The 19,522-nt window shown below is 50.8% G+C and overlaps 1 protein-coding gene across 2 annotated transcripts; it reads right to left on the bottom strand.

The window, feature by feature from the left end:
• Positions 1-9,035: 9,035 nt before the first annotated feature.
• Positions 9,036-15,598, bottom strand: Kif12 (kinesin family member 12). 2 transcript variants are annotated; one of them, XM_021161288.1, is made up of 19 exons: positions 15,455-15,598; positions 15,296-15,361; positions 15,127-15,205; positions 14,740-14,867; positions 14,574-14,649; positions 14,109-14,243; positions 13,852-13,987; positions 13,117-13,208; positions 12,781-12,937; positions 12,102-12,220; positions 11,909-12,013; positions 11,317-11,419; positions 11,144-11,234; positions 10,890-10,976; positions 10,521-10,605; positions 10,347-10,445; positions 9,806-9,909; positions 9,608-9,726; positions 9,036-9,370 (listed from the first exon to the last, which is right to left on the bottom strand). In XM_021161288.1, the coding sequence occupies exons 1-19, from the start codon at positions 15,478-15,480 to the stop codon at positions 9,231-9,233; spliced, it is 1,947 nt and encodes a 648-aa protein (XP_021016947.1). In that variant the 5' UTR covers positions 15,481-15,598; the 3' UTR covers positions 9,036-9,230. The 2 variants fall into 2 exon arrangements, with proteins under 2 accessions (XP_021016947.1, XP_021016948.1); XM_021161289.2 differs by having other exon boundaries at positions 9,040-9,370; positions 9,806-9,906; positions 15,455-15,585.
• Positions 15,599-19,522: the final 3,924 nt, after the last annotated feature.

A 19,522-nucleotide genomic window follows, 5' to 3' on the forward strand; every position in this document is an offset into this window, starting at 1 on the left:
AAGAAGAAGAAGAAGAAGAAGAAGAAGAAGAAGAAGAAGAAGAAGAAGAAGAAGAAGAAGAAGAAGAAGAAGAAGAAGAAGAAGAAACTGGGCATATTGACTCTTTGTTCTGTGGGAGCTTGGGAACAGCCTTTTTCTTCCGTAATCTATAAACTAGAGAACAGAGCAGTTGCCATTTGGCTCACTTGAGGACACACTTGAAGACATTCTGTGAATGTCCATGGGCGCTCCAGGGTCTGTCCCACTACCTGGGCTACATGCCTTGCACCAAAATGACCTCTCACGTACATATAATTTCTTTATATTTTATGTTCACTGGTGTTTTGCCTGCATGCACATCTGTGTGAGGGTCAGAAGCCCTGGGACTGGAGTTACAGACAATTGTGAGTTGCCATGTGGTTGCTGGGAATTGAACCTGAGGTCACTGGAAGAGCAGCCAGTGCTTCTAACTGCTGAGCCATCTCTCTAGCCTCTCCCAAATGACCTTTCTGAACTTGCTGGCACGCCGGACAGCCTAGGGCACTTGAGGGGACCCCAGCTCTGATCTCAGACTCTTGGGGACAAGCCCATATACTCATTTGACAACATGCTTGGGTGAGGAGGAGCTGGGAGGATGGCTCAGTGTGCTGATTTACCTGGTGCACAACATGTTCACGGGCTAAGGTGGGGTGGGAGAGGAAACCCGAATGACTAGGAGGGCTGCTCTCTGTCCTTGCTGCAGATGTTTGCACTCCTGAGATTATTAACCAGAGCAAACAGAGGGACCTCAGCGGAGGCCACCTGGACTTTGAACCACTCTTAAACATTAACAGGGGCTACGAGGATGAAAAGTGGGACCCCATCCCCTCTTCTCATTTGTCTCTCAGAGTAGAATGTGGAAGCTGAAGGGGGCGGGGCAAAGTTTACAGGCATCATCAGGATTCTGGAATGATCTGAACGTGGGAGAATGTTGCCCACCCAGTAGCCTCAAGGGTACCCAGCAGAGCGGAGACCAAAGACCTCCGTTTTCAGATGAACACAGTGGGGATGGGGCCTTATTTAAGGTCACTCAGCTTACAGCCCAGGTGGCACATAAATGGACCTGTTCCTACACCCACATTCCCACTTCATGGCTATTCAAGTGCTCCTTATTTCAACCTTGTCATTAGGAACAGGATAGGGACCCTGACATGCTTTGAGGAGGAGGCAGGCAAACGGGGATAGGTCTAAAGCAGGGTATGGAGGCCATGGGAGGGATTCACCCCAAGAGTGGACATGGAAGACAGGAGTGCACAGGGGAGTGAGGTCCCAGAAGGGGTGTCACCTCAGCATTGAGAACACAATCACAAAAGTCCAAGAAAAGGAAAATGGAGATAGAATTATACTTGGGATCTAACACACACACACACACACACACACACACACACCAGAGCAGGTGAGATGGTGCAGTAGGTTTAGGTGCTTGCTGAGTTTGACTTGACTTGAGTTTGATCCTAGAAACCCATTTGGTAGAAGGAAAGGCCTGACCCCTGCATGTTGTCCTATGATTCCTACACTCATGTGCACACATGTGTATGCACATAAAACAGATACACACCAAAACATTTTAAGTTGAAAACATCTCCGTAGTCAGGGGGTGTGGAGGACAGGGGGGAGTGCCTGGGCCGGTGGGACAGGCAGGATCGCCAGGGCCCAGGGCTTGCTCCTTGCCCTAAAGGCACAGGGTCCTTTATGTTCAGAAGGTGATCGAGAGTGCATCTGGGGTGCAGGAGACTAATGGGGAGACAGGAAAGAGTTGGAAGACAGTGAGTACCCAGGCGGCTTCCAGGAAGAGGGAAGGATTGGTCATCAGAAGCTGTTACTGAACAAGTGAGGACCTCAGGGGCACAGGGCAGAACAGAGGCCAGTGGGTGCAGGCAAGCTTAATGTCACAGGCTGTCCTTTCAGAGTCACCATGGGAAGTGGGAGTGGGGGTGGACGCTATGACGGTGAGGAAAGAGGAGCTCCTCATGGCCCATCTGTGTTCCACACTCTGCTTTTCATTCCCCACTCTGTGCCAAATAGAAATCCAGGCTGGTGATCTATCTCAGTAAAGTGACTTCCTGGCATGCGTGAGGGTGCCAGGAAGTCCCGGCAACTACATAAGCTGGGCATAGTGGCACAGACCTGTGATGGCCGCATTTGAGGGGTTAGGAGAGGAGGATCGGGAGTTCAAGATCATCCTTAACCACACAGTAAATTAAAGGCCAGACTGGGCTGCTTGAGACCTTGTCAAGAAAAGGAGTTGGAGGGGCCAGCTGGAGACTTGAGTATCGGAGTCCAGTGACAGGCAGGGGACTACAGATGCAGTCCTTTCCCCTCTTGGCTTTGGCAGTTTCATCTAAACATCCATGTGGGACAGTGCTTACTCAAGTGACACAGCTGAAACAATGCATGGTTCACACTTGTGAGAATATTCCCAAACGTGTGGACTTGAGGAAGCCTCAATGTTAAGGCACATGGCACTGAGCCCGTCCGACTCCATACCTGATTGTCATACGCATGACTGTCCCTTGTCCACCTGGGGGCAGCAGAGGACTTGCAGAAAGCAAAGACAAGGAGGGGCTCAGAGGCCTGCAGGGAAGGCCTGTGGAAAAAACCCAAGGTTAGATAGAGCCTTCCTTTCTTCCTTCTAACCAGCTTTAACCGCCCTGTGAGCCTCCTCCTTGGCCTGCCAGTCCTCAGGCCTGGTAAAGGGCTGCAGGTTGAGATAGGCTCTTAAACAAAACTGAAGTCCCTGGGGCATTCTGCTGGGAAGCAGGAACTGGGAACGCAGGCTGTCAGACACCCAGGAGACCTGAGTGTCCTGCAGGTGTCTCTCTTAAATCTCTATTCAGGACCTTACTATGCTGGTAGCCATGTTTTACAGAGAGGGAAACTGCGGTTGAAAGATCAGGTGTTGGAGGCCACCTGCAAGTAACTATTAACAACCCAGCTCTGACTCCCCAGCCACCAAGGCTGTCTGCTGACCTCCCAACCCCTAGGCCCTGGGAACCAGCAAGACCTCTTAGCCACGCTGTCCAGGAATGCTAGTGACCCTTGCTATCTGTCACTCTCTGTTATGGCTCTGCATTCTGTTCTGATTGAAGTGGGGTGATGGTGATTCAGAGTTCAAAGATGCATATAAAGATGGATGACAAAGCCCACCAGGGTCTCGTTCTGTGGAGAGAGCTGGGCTTCGTGGATGGGCCCTGAGATGGGTCAGTTGGGATTGCAGGGAGCTGGTGGCTTAATCTGAAGAAACGGCTTAGAATGTGTGGCACTGTGGGCCTGGGCAGGTGGCTAGTGCAGCGCTTGCTACGCAGACATGAGGACTTGAATTCTATCCTCAGAACCCACAGAGGTGTATGTGTGTGTGTGTGTTCGTTCATACGCTTACTTACAATGCCAGTACTGAGAGGTGAACACAGGCAGATTCCAAGAGCTCACTGCCAGTTCTGAGCCAGGTGAAAGACCCTGCCTCAGAACCAAGGCAGATGGCACTTGAGAGTTCTTGAAGCTGACTTCTGGTCTCCCCAAGCACATGAGAGTGCACGTACACACACACACACACACACACACACACACACACACACACACGAAAGAGAGAGAGAGAGACAGAGACAGAGACAGAGAGACAGAGACAGACAGAGAGAGAGAGAGATACACAGAGAGAGAGAGAGACAGAGACAGAGAGACAGAGACAGAGACAGACAGACAGAGACAGAGAAAGAGAGACAGAGAGAGACACAGAGAGAGAGAGAGAGAGACAGAGAGAGAGAGAGAGACAGAGAGAGAGAGAATGGGACACTGTGGAATCAGAGATCCAGCTGACCTGGAGACAGAGTTTGTCACACTGGCATCTAGCAACAGAAAGAGAGCCCCAGAAGGAACTTGTGAACTGTTCGAGGGTACTCAGGAAGAACATATTGTCACTGTCTTGCACTTTGCAGGCTGAGCTTGTCTGTCCATAGAGGGAACACTTAGGACCCTCTCCATTCAGGCTGACCATGTGAATGCACCCTAACACATGTGAAAGGGGGGAAGATGTTCCTTCCAGCAACCATGAGGCAAGTGGGGGTCCTTAGAAAGCGCCACTGGACTTCCCTCAAGAAAGAAGTAAAGATCCTCTAGTTTCTATCTTGGAAGGCAGTGGAAACTTTGTCCCGGCTCTCCTCAGACTGGCTCCTGTTGTCCCTGGGTTATCAGTGTCCAGGGCATCCCACAAAGGAAGGAAGAAGCCAACAGATACACCATCTGTAATAGCAGGAGGCCAGTTGCTCACCCAGTTCTCTCTAGGCAGCTGCAGGAATGACAGGTCCATCCAGGTGCATCCACATTTAATCTTATCGTCCCCATGGACACTTGGCTTCCTCTAGGGTAAACTAATTTTATCCTCACTTCACAGAAGAAACTGAGTCTCAAAGAGGTTAATACTTCACCCAGGCTCCCAGATCTTGTAAGATGGACAAGTGGAATCTGAGAAAGAGCAAAGCCTGCTGAGACTCCAGAGCCTGGGGACCATTCCGATCTGCCTCCTCAAAGCCCTATCCATAGGGTCGTAGTTACACCACTGCCTTCCACTCTAGACCTCAGAATTCCAGCTGGGGCTATACAGCCCTGCCTCACTGAGAAGCCTGGAGGATTTCTTTTGAAAAAGAACATCTTATTTCTTTATTTTGTGTGCATGTCTGTACACATCTGTGAGTATACACATACCATGCATGTATGTGGAAACTGATTCTCTCTCTTACATATGGGTCCCAAGGATTTAAGGGCGGGATGTCATTACCTGCTGAGTCATCTTGACAATGACTCAGTCTGAAGAAGTCCCTGGCTGGGCAGTGGTGGTGCACACCTTTAGTCCTAGAATTTGGGAGGCAGAGGCAAGCGGATTTCTGAGTTTGAGGCCAGCCTGGTCTACAGAGTGAGTGCTAGGACAGCCAGAGCTAAACAGAGAAACCCTGTCTCAATGTCTCAAAAAAACAAAAAAACAAAACAAAACAAAACAACAAAAAAAAACCAAGTCCCTGGGTGCTTCCTCTTTGAGACATGGTTGGGCTCTCTCAGCTCATGCTAACTGTGCTCAGGGATACCTCACTCTGGGGTCCAGCCCTCGCTCTGGGGTTCAGTCCTCCCTCTGAGGTCCAGCCTTCCCTCTGAGGTCCCAGTGGACAGCTCTCACAGTGGCCTTTGAGGACATTTTTCTCAGGAGTCATTCCCAACACATATAGATCCTTCCTCTCTTCCTTCAAAGTGAGAGCTGCAACCACATTGTTTCTCGTGTCTGTTGAGGAATAAAGGCCTTCGAGCCATGCTTGGCACACAAAGGTATACGTTGTCACTGATTCTCCTGATTGTCAGTTGGCTCCTCGTTTTCCCTTCACGTGGCTGGGTGGTCCATGAGAGTAGGGCACTGGCTCAGCTTCAGGCCAGTATTACTTGTGTCTGCTCAGTGGAGGGCCTGTCTCTAAGTGAGGGCTCAAAATTACAAAGAGTGAGAGTTCAGGACCACAACCCAACTCAACTGTCAAAGTTCATCCTAGGACCAACACCAGTGGCAGCCAGGGTCCTGCATGGTTCATGTAGTATGTCTCTTGACCCTGGTCTCCTACCATGGCACTCGCCTGTCCAAAGTTTTGGTGACCAATGCTATCAATTTCCAGCAAGGACACACACCTATTTGCCTACTCTGCCCACCATGTTTATCTGGAAAACTAAGGCAGATGAGTCCTGGGCACCCAAGGAGAAGGTAGAAATGGAACTGTCTTTTACAAAGAGACAAACGATCTCTTAAGGGCTGAAACTCCCACAAGAGCTCTGAAATTGAATATGGATTTGGGCAGTTGTATCTGTCACTAGATCAAGGGAGACACACTTGGATAGAAAACAGAGTCCGTTGTTGGTTGGTGGTTAGAGCAGCAAGTTCCCAACACTAGGGTCAATACTCCCTTGACGTCAAAGCTTCACTGTCATTTGTAGGGTGGTGTGATTTGAACGCAGGTCTTCATATACATGAGGCAAGTGCTGAGCAATACGCCTGGCTTTCTCATAGTCTTTTCCCCCCTTGAGATAGACTTTCCCTGTGTAGCCCTGATTGTCCTAGAACAAGCTTTGTAGCAGACTGGCCTCAAAATCAAGAGATCCACCTGCCTCTGCCTCTGCCTCCTGAGTGCTGAGATTAAAGGCATGCGCCACCACTGCCTGGCTGACAGTCGTTTATTTTTGTTGATGTTAAATTGTTTACTTGTGTGCCCATGTGTGTGTAGGTGCACATATGCACATCTCATTTCAATGGTGTCCTCAGAAGTGACTTCCTGAAACTTGTGCCACCCTACAACTATCTATGGCTTCTGCCACACATCCAGCTGCGCACTGGCTAAAGATGAGGCCCCCAAGGATCTGGAAGACTCAACTGGAAATTGTTTTAGTGGTCCAGGTCTCTCTTGATGAGTCATCATTCTAGAAACTCATAGATGGCCATCAGAGCTCTAGCGAGTGGCTCCTCCCTGTTGGATCTGTTCCAACTTGAGTACATTTTAAAAGTCCATAGGGACGAAAAGGATTGGAATTCTGGGAAATGCCAAGAATCTCCTTCAATTCCAATGTTCTGAGATACTGGCAGCCTTCTTTTGACAGCTTTTTAAACACTTGGGGGGGGGGACTTTGTCCCCAAATTCCAGCAATCTGCGTTAGACAGTGGCTAAAAGCCAGAAGAGCCACTTGGGTCTAGTTCTCACTAAGGGCCACAGGGATATGAAGTCTCACCTGGGACTATAATCCTGTGGCTCACTCAGAGCTTGGGGGAAAGCAGCCATCCTGGAAGGGATGCAGAGGGAATGTGAATATAGTCATGGGCATCCAGGGTCAGCAGAGGTCAGCAGAGTCCCATATGTCTCAGGGAAGAGAGGCCAGGTGTGTGTTGAGTTGAGAGCAGGAGCTGGAACTAGGAACCTGCCTGGCTGAAGAAGACCTCCCAAATGCTAATGAGGCAGCTAGGGCCAGGATCCCCCCTGGGTGGTCCCCATCCATCCTCTCACTCCCAAGGCAGATGGGAAAGGCTCTCAGGCTCACCGCTCACCACCAGGGCCTTCCCTGCCTGAGGCCAAAGACCTCTCAACAAGCAGGGCTATGCATCAGGCAGTGAGATAGGGGTTCAGGGGGGCCAAGGAGGAGCCACCCACACTAACACAGTGATGAGAAAAGGTCAGAAGAGGGGAGGGGACCTTATATTGTCAATTGGGATCCCCTCTCCCTTCACCCCAACAAGGTCTTTCTAGAACCCCGCATTGAGAACCACACACCTGCCCAGGTAGAGCTCCTTGGCACTGTGTTTATTTTGTGAGAGCAACACACACCCCAGGCGGGTTTCCATGTTGAGTAGTTTGTGCAAATGTGAGCATGAATGCACATGAATGAATGAATATACATGTACATCTGTGCACATGCATATGAAGGCTGGAGATCAACTTCAGGAATAATTTCTCAGGCACCACGTACCTTCTGTTTATGAGATAGAGCCTCTCACTGGCCTGGAACTCACTGATTAGGCTAGACTGACAGACTAAAGAGCGCTGGAGAGCCTCCTGTTTCTGCCTTTTCAGCCCTGGCATTACAAGCATGTGCCACTACACCAGGATTTGTGTGTGTGTATGTGTGTGTGTGTGTGTGTGTATGTTCTCCGTCTCTTGGAGAGGTGTGTTACTCAAGTGAAGGTCAGAAGACACTTGAAGATAGCTCTCTTTGCACACGTAGGTCCTGGGGATTGAACTCAGGTCAACAGGCTTGGCAGTCGGTGCCCTTACTCACTGAGCCATTTCACCAGCCTCCCTCCTTGACTTTTATGTGTGTGCTAGGGACTGAATGCAGGCCTTCAAATTTGCGTAGCAAGCACTTTACCAATTGAGCCATCTCCGCAGTCGGGACTATTAATTCTATCAAACAGTCATGTGACTATAAGGTCCTTTTAACCAAAAGCTTGGTAAGAGAAGAGGGCCCTTGTGGCACTCTTTCCAAAAGTTAGGGGATTTCATCTCCATAAGGGTCATGAAAAGAACACTATTGTGCCCATTTTGGACAGAAAGTGACCTGGGTTCTGAGCAGCTAACCTGCCCAGGACCACTTGTGGAGAAGTGACAGGAGACTGGAACCTGTATGGTTAAGCCTGCCTGCCCACCTGTACCTGGCCATCACCCTGTTGTTGGAGTCTCCTTCGACCTTAACCTTCTAGGGAAATCCTGGCCTCTGCTGAATACCCGCAATGCCCACTCACAAGTCATGCGTCTCAACATCTGATTCCTAGGGACTGCAGCCTGAGCTGAAGTAGTTAGCCCCCGCTTCCAGAATCTTCCCCACACAGACTCGGGGGTCATGGGGAAACTCAAAAAGGCCAAAGACATACAGCACATTCAGGGGGCCTCAATACACCCCAGTTTTATCTTTTTCTGTCCTTGTTCCCTGAAGGGGATATGCTTTGAAGACACCTGGTGCTTCCTTTTAGAACGCTGGATGGATGAGAGAGCCCTAAGACTTTCTCTGCTTGATCTTGTACCAGGAAGTATGGTGGAAAACCAGTCCTGGTACCCAGAGTGGGGGTCACCCCACTCAGAGATGGGAGGTGACCAGGATCCCTCCAACAGGTTCCGAGACGTTACCTTGAGCTCTTGAGCTTTGCTTGTTCCTCCCCTAAGGCTCCCACAGGGCTGTGGCTGTGGGATGCCTGCTTGGAGCCCTGGCCATTACCAGAGCTCAGATCCCAAAGGAGGCCCGACTAAATGCCAGGCATACATAGAGCAAGCCGAGAATCTCTTCTAGTATGCTGCCTCTACCAGCCATTGGGCCAGCATGACCACATCACAAGTCTAAGATGGGGACTTCCCACCAGCCATCCATGGCTCATCTATACCTTTGATACAACGCAAACTCTGGAAGCAGCTAGAGCACCCTGAGGTCTTTTGGCTTTTGCCTCTTTCACCTCAATGATCACGCCTCATGGAAGTGAAAGCCACCTAGATGGACACCCAGAACACACAGCTTACTAAGTTAGAGCTGATGCCTCTCTTTATTCAGATCCCCCACCCGCTGCCAGCATATTGTGAACCCAGACTCAGGTTCAAGGTCTAGGGTCAGGGTCCCTGTACCTCCTTAGGGTGCCCCAGCTCTGCCCAGCAGCTAATTTCTTTGCAATTCACAGAGAGATGGAGGCCCCATGGGTACAGCCAGTCGGGCAATCTTTAACAAGAAGAGAGGCCTTGGCCAGGGCTCTGTGTGTCCTCGCTGGGCTGTGGTTGTCTCTGGCTGAGATGCAGGGAGCTGTTGATCTGCTGTGTGAGGGTTTCCAGCCTCGGGGTCAGGTTTGGGATCCCAGATCCTCCTAAGGAGCAATGAGACTCAAAGCTTGTACCCCAAACCTGACTGGCTGACTGAGGCCCAGGATCTCCTGTGAAAACCTCAAGTACCCTTTCCCCAAGTTCCCAGGATCCAGTAGAGGTCAGGACCAAAGGAAAGGACACTGCCGTGAGACTCAAAGTCTGGGAACTAGAAAGGCCTTAGAAATCACCTCCTGCCCTTCAAGATGAGAACCCCACGGCACCCTCCCCCCAATTTTCACCTCTTAGCCCATATGGCATGTTTGAGGGCCCTGCAGGCAGGGGTGGTGCGGAGGGTACCACTTCTTCTCCCATCAGCATCTCTGCCAGGACTTGTGTCTGGGTCCAGTCATTCTGGCTCCTAGACGGGTGTGTAGGAAGAATGAGCCTACTGGCTCTAGGCCTCCCACTCCCACCTCTATACCCCAGGATTGGCCCACCTCTCTCGTGAGGGCTTGGCAGAGCCTGGGCTTGGTGGAGGTGCCCAGGGTGGGGGCTGCACAGACTGAGATATGTGACCTGGGGCCTCGGGCTCCAGCACCTGCTGAAAAGATCAAAGTTTATGCCAGGTGGCCTCAGCCTTTCATGTCTGGGTACCACTTCCTCCATGCTCAGTCTAGCCATGCCTGCTGCACAAGATGCCAAGGACAGCAGGGCAGTATACAGAGCTGGGTGTCTCATTTCCTCCGTGGGCTACAGGTGGTTCTTGGAATGTCTCCCCCAGGGAGTGGGAGCTCCTTGAAGGCGGGGTCGAAATAGAGTGGGGCCCAAAGCTTAGGCCGACTTAGGGAAGCTTCCAGAAGGAATGAGTGAACGGATGAGGAAACGAATGCAGAAGTGAATGGACATGTGTGAACGCAGACATTCCATGCTCTGGGCAGAGAGAGTGACCCAGCAGCTGCCTCCACTCCTGCGCCCCCATCCAGAGCCCTGGGATTGCCAGGACTGCTGAGCTGATTGGTGTCTTCAGTACCTTCCTACCTGTGGCATGTGGCACTCTCTCCGTGGGCAGGCCCAGTGGGCCAAGGGCACTCGGCACAGAGGACAGAGGTGGTGGCAGTAGCAGAGGAATGGCAGTGCCTGCAAGAGGTATATCATCGGCTCTGTGACACTCCAGCTTGTCCCCCACAACCCAGGGTGAGCAGTGAGACTCACGTGGCAGGAGGCAGCTGGAACCATCCTACAGGGACACACAGGGGTAGAGTCCTGCTGGGGAAGGGGACAAGCCGAAAGGAGGCGCCTGGGAAGAAGAGCAGGGTCTAAGTCTTCAGTCACCAACCTGGACACCTCTCTATAAACTCATCCTCTTATCAGCAAGGCAGCCAAGCCAAGACCCCATCTCCCAGAAGAGGGGCTCAGCAGGTAGTGGTCAATTGACTAGCCCAGGGTGACACAGGCAGCCAGGAAGTGGCACAGCCAGAAGCTGAAGCCAATGATCAGATGTAGAAGCATGACTCTCATTTGTTCAGCCAAGTCCCCTCTGCCAGCTTCCATGTCCCAGGCCTTCCTTATGGCTACACTCACCTCTCCAGTTCATGGACCTGCTGGGCCAGGACACGCTGCTCTGCCCTGGCCAGGTCCCGGCTACTCCGCAGCTGTCTCATTTCCTTCCTAGTGGAGAGTAGGTTTTGGGTAATAAGAGGTAGGGCCAACACCATGAGGAAGATGGGAACCAAGGGCAGCAGAGGACCAGGCATGGGTAGGTCAGATCTTAGCCAAAGTAAATGAGCAGGAAGGAGTAGCGAAAGAGTCCCAGTGCTGGCCCAACCTTGCTTCACCTGAGCCTCTCGTTCTCCAGCATAAACTCCTGCAGCATCCCATAGAGGTTTCTCTGGGCCCAGGCCACCCGGGCTCCATGGGCCCCTCGTGCTGTGGAGAAGCAGGACATTGCTGGACTCGAAGCCACCCAGACTCTGTCCCCACCCCTTCCAGGCCCTCAGGAAGCTCATACCTGTGGTGTGCATCTGATCCAGCTGGAGCCGCAGGTGACGATTCTCCTCTTGGAGCCTTAGCAACTCGTCCTCTACTTGCTGGGGTGGCTTTACTCCAGGGGACTACCAAAGAAGAAGCCCAGGGCTACTCTTTATGATTGTGTAGGCTGTGCCCAGCACAATGGGTTTCCGGTATAAGGATTTGTGGAGCCGAAACTTTAGCCCCTGCTTTACCTGCCAGCCTTACATGCTGACCTGGGTCATACCTCGTCTTTACTGAGTCATCCTGAAGGGATTCAGTCAGAACTGGACTTGACTCCAAGCCCAAGCTCAGTTCTGCCACAGTCTTGACTTACATTGCGATCTCTAAATTGACCACATATCAGACCCCATATTAGACCTAACCAGCTGAGATCCTGAGTACATCTTGATGGCAGCCCATGCAGTCTCCAGCCCTAAGCCTGCCCAGACTTTGTGACATAGAGACTTGGCTATGACTCTGATATCAATCATGACATCATTCCCAGAATTCCAACCCAAATCCCAATGCTGATCCAATCCTAGATTCCAACCAGGGTGGTAACTGGCCCTGGCGGTTTGTTACCTCCTCACCTTGGGACCCTGTGGCCGGGTGGTGATCCGCTGAGCTCGGCTTGCATATCGCAGAGTGCTGAGAGTCTCAGGAAGGCACTGTGCTGAAGGGGACACGCAGGCAACCTAGAGAGGCCTGCCCCTGAGTGCTTATATGGAAAAGACCTTTCCTTAGGGCTCAGACCCTCTGCCACCTTCCCCATCCCTCGGATACCATGAGTGTGACTCCACGGCCCCCAAGTGAGTCTGCCAGCAACTTGGTGAGCTTGCTGTCCCGGAAAGGAATGTGGCTCTGCTTCCTCTGTGGGTCCAACAGCAGGGAGATGCAGTGGCCTGGTGCAAAGAGAAAAGCCCAAAGAGACTGCACAGTGTGAGCCAAGCTGCCTAGCTGGGCTGCTGCAAGATCAGGAAGCCCTTCCAGGCTGGCAAAACCCTAGCCCCATCCCATCGTTTTCACATTGGTGTCTAGCAGCAGACCAGGATCTTTGAAGGCACAGATGTGCTGTCCACTCAACTCCCAATATTCGATAGAGATTCGAGAGATCTCCAATCTGACTGAAAAGGGATGTCACCAGCAGCTGTCACGCCATAGGCAAGTAGTGAAGCTAGTTCCCTAGGGACTTAGGGCCAACCATGCAGTTGGATACACAGACCCATTCTTTTCCCTGTACTGTGCCCGTTTTCTGGGAGTACAAGGGACATATGTAATGATGCTGACCTTAGAATGAACAGCCTGATAACCATCTACCAGAGGAGGAAAGTCAGCCTCAGACTTGATGCCAGAACTCTAGCCCTCATCTGCAACCCAAGTCCTGTGGTCTCCCTAGTGTAGCAATGGATTCAGATCAGAAAAGGGACCCAAAAAGTCAGAGCAGTAAGCCCCCAGGTCTTACCCAATGCCAATAGGCTGCGGTTGATGCTATTGGCCTCAAGCATCAGCTGCCCTCGGGATCCTGTGGCTGCCACTTTCTCACTGCCTGCAAGGTCCACAAAACACAGCTTCCCTCCAACAGGGGGCTCCACAAGGTTCACAGGAGGTACCTGCTGAGACTGGTGAACCAGGGTTTGATGGGAACTTGGGGAGGGCTGTCTGTATCAAAGTCCCAGTGTCTCAAGGTCAAAGGTTTCCTCCCCATACACCCAACAGAGCCAAGTTGTTTTATCCATGCAAAGGCAGAGAGTCTCGATGGGTATCCCTAAGCCAGCCCTTCCACAGGCTGGACACTCACAGTTGGGCGGCTGATGTGGAGTGTAAGCAGGGCATGGCTTCTGCTGGAGGCCTGGTTCAAGGTATGTGAGGAGCTCCGACGACGGCTTAGACCTGTGGAAGAAAACATCAGGGTCTGTACCATCTAGAAAGAATGGGCCATGCCAGTGAAAGGGCATTCCCCAAGGAGCAAGAATGTCAGATAGGTATCAGGACAGAAGCAGGAAGGGGTGGCTGGCTGGGGTAGCAAAGGGTACCAACTTTGGTGTAGCCGGGCGCAAGGAGTATGGGAGAAGGGAGCAAAAGACCATCAGATAAGCACCTCTCCTACTGCGGGAAGACAGGAATGAAAACAGAGATCAACAGAGACGTGTAATGTCGGGAGCCAGATATATATATAGTCCCAGTGTCCCCAGTGCCTGCCCGAGGAGGGCTCTAAGTAAATGCTCAAATGAGCAACTAAGGCTGGGACGATGACTTCGTAGACGAGCTAGGCTACGGGGTATGACCATTTCTCTTAGGCTCTGCCAGGGTGGAAGGTTAAAACCAAGAGGAATGGGTGAGAGGCACGAACAGGTCAAGGTAAATTGTGTGGCCAACCTTGCCAAGGCTTTGAATCACTGCTTTGCTGACCCTTCTCTGTCTCAAGAACCCTCTTTTAAGTGCCAATTAATTTCCAGCAGCCTAGGTCCAGGGTGCCTCAGAGGGAGTTGAGGAAACCTTGCCATGAGGCAAAAGTTCCCATGAGGCAGCCTACCCATCTGCAGGAGCTCCATCAAAGCCTCCAGACTGCCAAACTCCACCACCCGAAGCTGTTCCACATAGAAGCCTCGTGCCTTGGTCCATCTAACAGGCAGAGGCCGTGGAGACCCCAGACTCAGCAAGTCCCAAACCTGGAAGGGGAAGGAGAAGAAACAGGCCCATAGCCTTTTGACAATGGTCTGGTCTTCCCTTCTGCTTCTTAGCATCCTTGGTCCTTGGAACATAAGACTAGGTGGGCTGCCATTCTCTTACCTGCTCATTGTAGATCTCCAGGTAGGAGGCTCGGAGGGTGACCGGGGAATCCAGGTGCTGCACGCGATCTAATAGCCAGGTGAAGGTCCTCTGCATGATGCCAGCCAGGCTTGGGGGCACGGGCACCCCTTCCCCCTGGGGGCAAAGACAGTTGGGGCTGCAGCAGGAGCTTCAGCGGCAGCTTCTTTGCGGAGCACTAAATGCTCCAGAAGCCATGCCACAGGTCCCATACTATCTCATTGAAATCTCACAGTTCGTAGTCCATCTGCGCCACCCTACAGACCAACTAACTAAAAGCAAGTAAGAGAAGCTGCCCAAATTAGAACACAAAGGCTCCAAACTCTGCAAGTCCTTGTCTTTGTTCCTCGGATACCAGGTCTGGGAAACAATGGGGTGGGACAGCATTATCCACGCCCCTTCCAGCCAGGAGTCCCATCCACAACCCGGCTTCACCAGGCTGCCCACCTGCGGAGGAGGTCCAGTCAGAGTGTAGGTCTTCCCAGAACCAGTCTGGCCAAACGTAAAGACCGTGCAGGAGAAACTGTAGGCGACAAGGTCGTGGCTGAGCCTGAGAAGCGGGGCTCCAGGCGGTGTGAGAACCCAAGCCCTGCGCAGCCCAAGCATCACTCACCCGCGCAGCGCCAGCTCACCCAGGCGCTTCACACCGCAAGCTCTGAACACGTCCTCCTGCGTGCGCGCCCCGTCCAGTACGGCGCCGAAGCGGAACGCCACATCGGGGCCTCCACCAGGCGGGCTCACCTTGAGAGAGGATGGAGTGGGGGCGAGGCACCATGTAGGAATGGTGCATTGGGAAAGGCAGGCACTCTGAATTGAGCAGAGTAACTAGGAGGGGTGGGACATTCTGCGGTGGGAGAGCACATCCTGGGGAGGCGGGACTATCTAAAAGGGGGCGGGCACTGTGTGCGGAAGCGGAGAGGGGTCCTAAAGTAAAGTTGCTCCAGTTGGACGCCTGGGTCCCCTCCTCAGATTCTTTTGCGGGGTTGGAAAGGCTTCTTACCTGCAGAGTCCTGGTCCCCGAACAGTGCAATGCACTCTGCTCCCCTCGACGCAGCTCCACTGTGCTCATGGGACGCACCCTGGCACCCAAAGACAGACAAGATGGTCTATCCGGATAGTGCTTTTGGTCCCTTCCTGGCCCGGGTGCCTCCTAGTGGACCCATACTTACCTGAGCACCACTTGAATGGGAGTTTCTGATCCTTCTGGCCCTTGCTCCAGGTTCCACGCTGGGTCTCTGTGGCCACATGAGAGTTACCATCCCTGCCTTTAGTCGCTGTCCTCTGGGAGAGCTTCAGGGTATCCGTAACATCAAACAAGTTGTACTTACCCATCGGGCGACCCACGTTCCTCCATGTCTTGTAGTGCACAGGATTTCTTTCCTTTTCCAATATGCCTTACCCTCACCACAGCATGACTGTCCAGACACACCTTATATCCATCTCCCTCCCCAGTCTCCCACAGCCAGTCATCCAGAAATACTGCAGCCTGCCCAGAGCTAGCAAGTTAAAGATTTACCCACCCCACCCGTGAGGTGGGAAGTTCCATGCCAGGGCATTCTAGCTAGGGGGGTTTCTAGAGTCTGAGGATCCCTTGCTTTGGCCAGTTTCCTCTAGAGAGATCTAAAGGATTACCCAGACCACCTTCTTGTGTCTCAAAGACATAAATCAGGGATGGGAAGGGCTCAGCTAAGGCCACAGAGCCAGAGAAAGAACGAGGCTCTTCTGGCACATACCCTCTGTCTCCCAATAGCTCAGCCTTGCCTTAGCACAGAGCCCAGGGAGTGGAGGACCACAGAAAACCTGGCTGTCTGGTTGGCCTCTGGGCTAAGCTGACATCAGCTTCCCAACATCTGGTTAAATATTGGTGCACCTGCCTCTGGCAGCTAAGGCTAATCCACAGCCAGTGTGGTGTTTAACTTTGTTGGCCTGGCTCACCAAAGCAGCAACAGCAGCAGAGATGTCTGTGAGCATGCTCAGGCTGCACCACCACTTTTCCCTGCCCGTCTCCAAGATGATCCCAGGCCTGATAAATCCTAAGTAAGCCTGCCTATTGCTGCAGAGGAGAGGAGCAGGAATAGTCCAAGGGTATGGAGTCTTTGGGGGAAGTACAGAGACTTGAAGCTGGGGGTGCATGGAGTGAGAGGGCAGATGAGGAGCTCAAAGTGAAGCACACAGTTCAGTAAGGTAGGGAAGAGGTGCAAAGATGGGGCATGGAGAGGTGTTTGAGGCTGGTGAGGGCTCCATTTTCTGGCCTCCTCGGAGAACCAGGAAGGCACTCAGGGTCACAAACAGAGAACTGACAGGTTGCCAGTATTGAATCAGCAAGAGGAGAGGAGCAAAAGAGAACACAGAAGGTATCATGGGCAATGTCTGTCGTAGGGCAGTCTAAGTCAGGGACTTCACTCTGGGCTAGCAGTGGAGGTGATGAGAAGGTCAGACCCTGGAAAGACTCATGTAGATGAGTATTAAGAGGGGTAAGTATAACTGTCAAGACCTACTGTCTTTCTCTCGCTGTCTCTCTCTGTCTCTATCTCTATTTGTCTCTCTGTCTCTCTCTGTCTCTCTGTCTCTGTCTCTCTCTGTCTCTCTGTCTCTCTCTCTGTCTCTCTGTCTCTCTCTCTCTCAGTGTGTGTGTGTGTGTGTGTGTGTGTGTGTGTATGTGTGTGTATGTACACACATACTATGGCACAAATGTGGAGGTCAGTAGACAATCAAGTGTCAGTCTTGCCTTCCACTAAGGACAAGGGCAGATCTAGCTCTCTTGTCAGAGTGCCTAGCATGAATGAAGCCCTAAATTTAGTCCCCAATATTACAAAAGCTAGGCACACACCCAAAGTCCTAACACTTAGGAGGTAGAGGCAGGCATGAGAAATTCAAGGGCATCTTTGGCTGTGTAGCAAGTTCAAGGCCAGCCTGGAATCCATGAGAACCTGTACAATAGCTAGTCTTCGTTGGAATTGTCCAAAACACAGGCAGCTGGACACTCATGTAAGGGCGTCTTTTGAGTCTATTATTTGAGGTGAGAAGACACCCCTGCCACCCCAAATACAGGCACCACCTTCTGGTGGCAGCCCAGAGCCAAGGACACGAGAGAGGGAACTCTGCTCTTTGCCTGTTTGCTTGCTCTCACTCTGCAAGCACATTCATCTATCCTGTTGCTGACTCTGTTGCAGCATCCTTTTGCTTATATAAGAATCAGCTCCTTCAGGCATCCAACATAGAGGAGAAATAGACAAGTCTATTGTCATAGATGGTGCACACATCAGGGTTCTCTAGCAGAACAGAAATAATGGAAGAATATGTGGACACACACACACACACACATGAGTATTTACTATGCAGTATTTCAAGAGTTTCTGTGCTCTAGCAATGTCTCTCTTCACACAGGAAAGGCTGAGACTTGGTAGATGCTCAGTTTATAAGTCTGGTGGCCTCAGAACTACCAACCTGACATTGCATGCCTGGAGGAATGCTACAGAGCCACTAGTATTCAGTCCATGTTGGACAGATGAAGAACCTGGGCTTGGATATCTGGGGAAAACAGTAGCAGTATTAGTGCAGCAGCAGCAGCAGCAGCAGCAGGGTAGACACACTTGTGAATAGACTAGATGAGCTTGCTAGAAAGACTCAAAATCAAATAGTCAAAACCCCAGAGCTTTTCCCTTAGAAAAACTTGTATCTGTCCTGCCACCAGTCTTCCCACCATAACTGTTGATGGGTCATTCTATGAGCTAGAGTCCTGGGTTGAATAAGAAGGAGGAAAAAAGCTGATCTCCAGCATCCATCTGTCTCTGCCTCCTGACTGAGGATGGAATGTGACCATGTATCTTAATTTCTGCCACGACTCTCCTGCCATGATGGACTGTGTGCCCTTAAACCGTGAGCCAAAACAATGCCTCCTTTACATTTTCGGCAAAGTGCTTAGTCACAGTGTTAAGAAAGATCGCTAATGCAGAGATTAAAAAACCAATCATGAAAGAACATATAAAGCTTCTTCTTTTTTTTTTTTTGAGTTTTAGCCGCATTGTGGTTTTCCTTCTGTTTTGAAGGTGGATCTGTGAATCCAACTTTCCGTGTCTTGAAGTAGCTACAGCTATTTTTGCATTCCAAAAGAATCCAACCCATAATCCCTTTGAGGCCAGTACCTGTGAGGATTGAGCGCTCTTTAATTCCATTGACCTTGAGTGACCGTCAGGAACAAGACAGGCAGTCACTGTGTACTTTTGTCACATTGACCCATTTTAAAAGGTGGTTTAAAAAATGCTGCTCTGGGGCTGGAGAGATGGCTCAGCAGTTAAGAGCACTGTCTGCTCTTCCAGAGGTTCTGAGTTCAATTCCCAGCAACCATATAGTGTCTCACAACCATCTGTAATGGGATATGATGCCCTTTTCTGGTGTATCTGGAGGCAGTGTACTCATAAGTAAAATAAATAAATCTTTAAAAAGATGAGACACTGATCATTTAAAAAGAAAATAATGTTCTGCCGGGCAGTGGTGGCACACGCCTTTAATCTCAGCACTTGAGAGGTAGAGGCAGGTGGATTTCTGAGTTTGAGACCAGCCTGGTCTACAAAGTGAGTTCCAGGACAGCTACACAGAGAAACCCTGTCTTGAAAAACCAAAAAAAAAAAAAAAAAATTCTGGAAAAGAGGGGTTTTATAACCTGAAAACTCTTTTCCAGTCCCCACCCCTAGACCTTTACTCCCAGGACTCAGGAGGCAGAGGCAGTCCAATCTCTGACAGTTTAAGACCAGCCTGGTCTACATGACAACTTCTAGGCTAGCCAGGGCTACATAATAAGACCTAGACTCCAAAAATACTTGTTTAAAATTGTATCAAATAATATTAATGTAATGTTATTTAATATGTATGTTATATTGCTATACATAAAATATGGCTTAAAAAACTGTTTAGGTAAATCATCTGAGCATGTAAGATGGCTTGGTGAGCAAAGGTACATAAGGGGTTTGATTCTTGATATCTGTATAGTGGAAGAAAAGAACAGACTCTCACAAGATGCCCTCTGACCACACATGTGCTACAAAATACATGAACGCTTGCACAAAAATGCACACAGAAGCAAATAAAGACATAGATGGATGGATGGATGGATGGATGGATGGATGGATGGATGGATGGATGGACAGATGGATGGATGGATGGATGGAAAGATAGATGGATGGATGGGTGGATGGATGGATAGATGGATGGATAGGTAGCTAGGTAGATAGATAGATGCAAAAATAGAAGGCTAACAAAACTAATGATGCTTGTTTTCATCTCAGGAAGCTGGAAGGAGAGTATAGTCAAAAAATTGCACAGCTAAGAGCAGAAGCCGATGTGATGCATAGCTGACACACAACACAAACACCAATAAAGACAAAAGTTATGTCTGA

The sequence above is a fragment of the Mus caroli genome, chromosome 4, assembly GCF_900094665.2.
Source record: "Mus caroli chromosome 4, CAROLI_EIJ_v1.1, whole genome shotgun sequence".
Taxonomy (NCBI): Eukaryota; Metazoa; Chordata; class Mammalia; order Rodentia; family Muridae; genus Mus; species Mus caroli.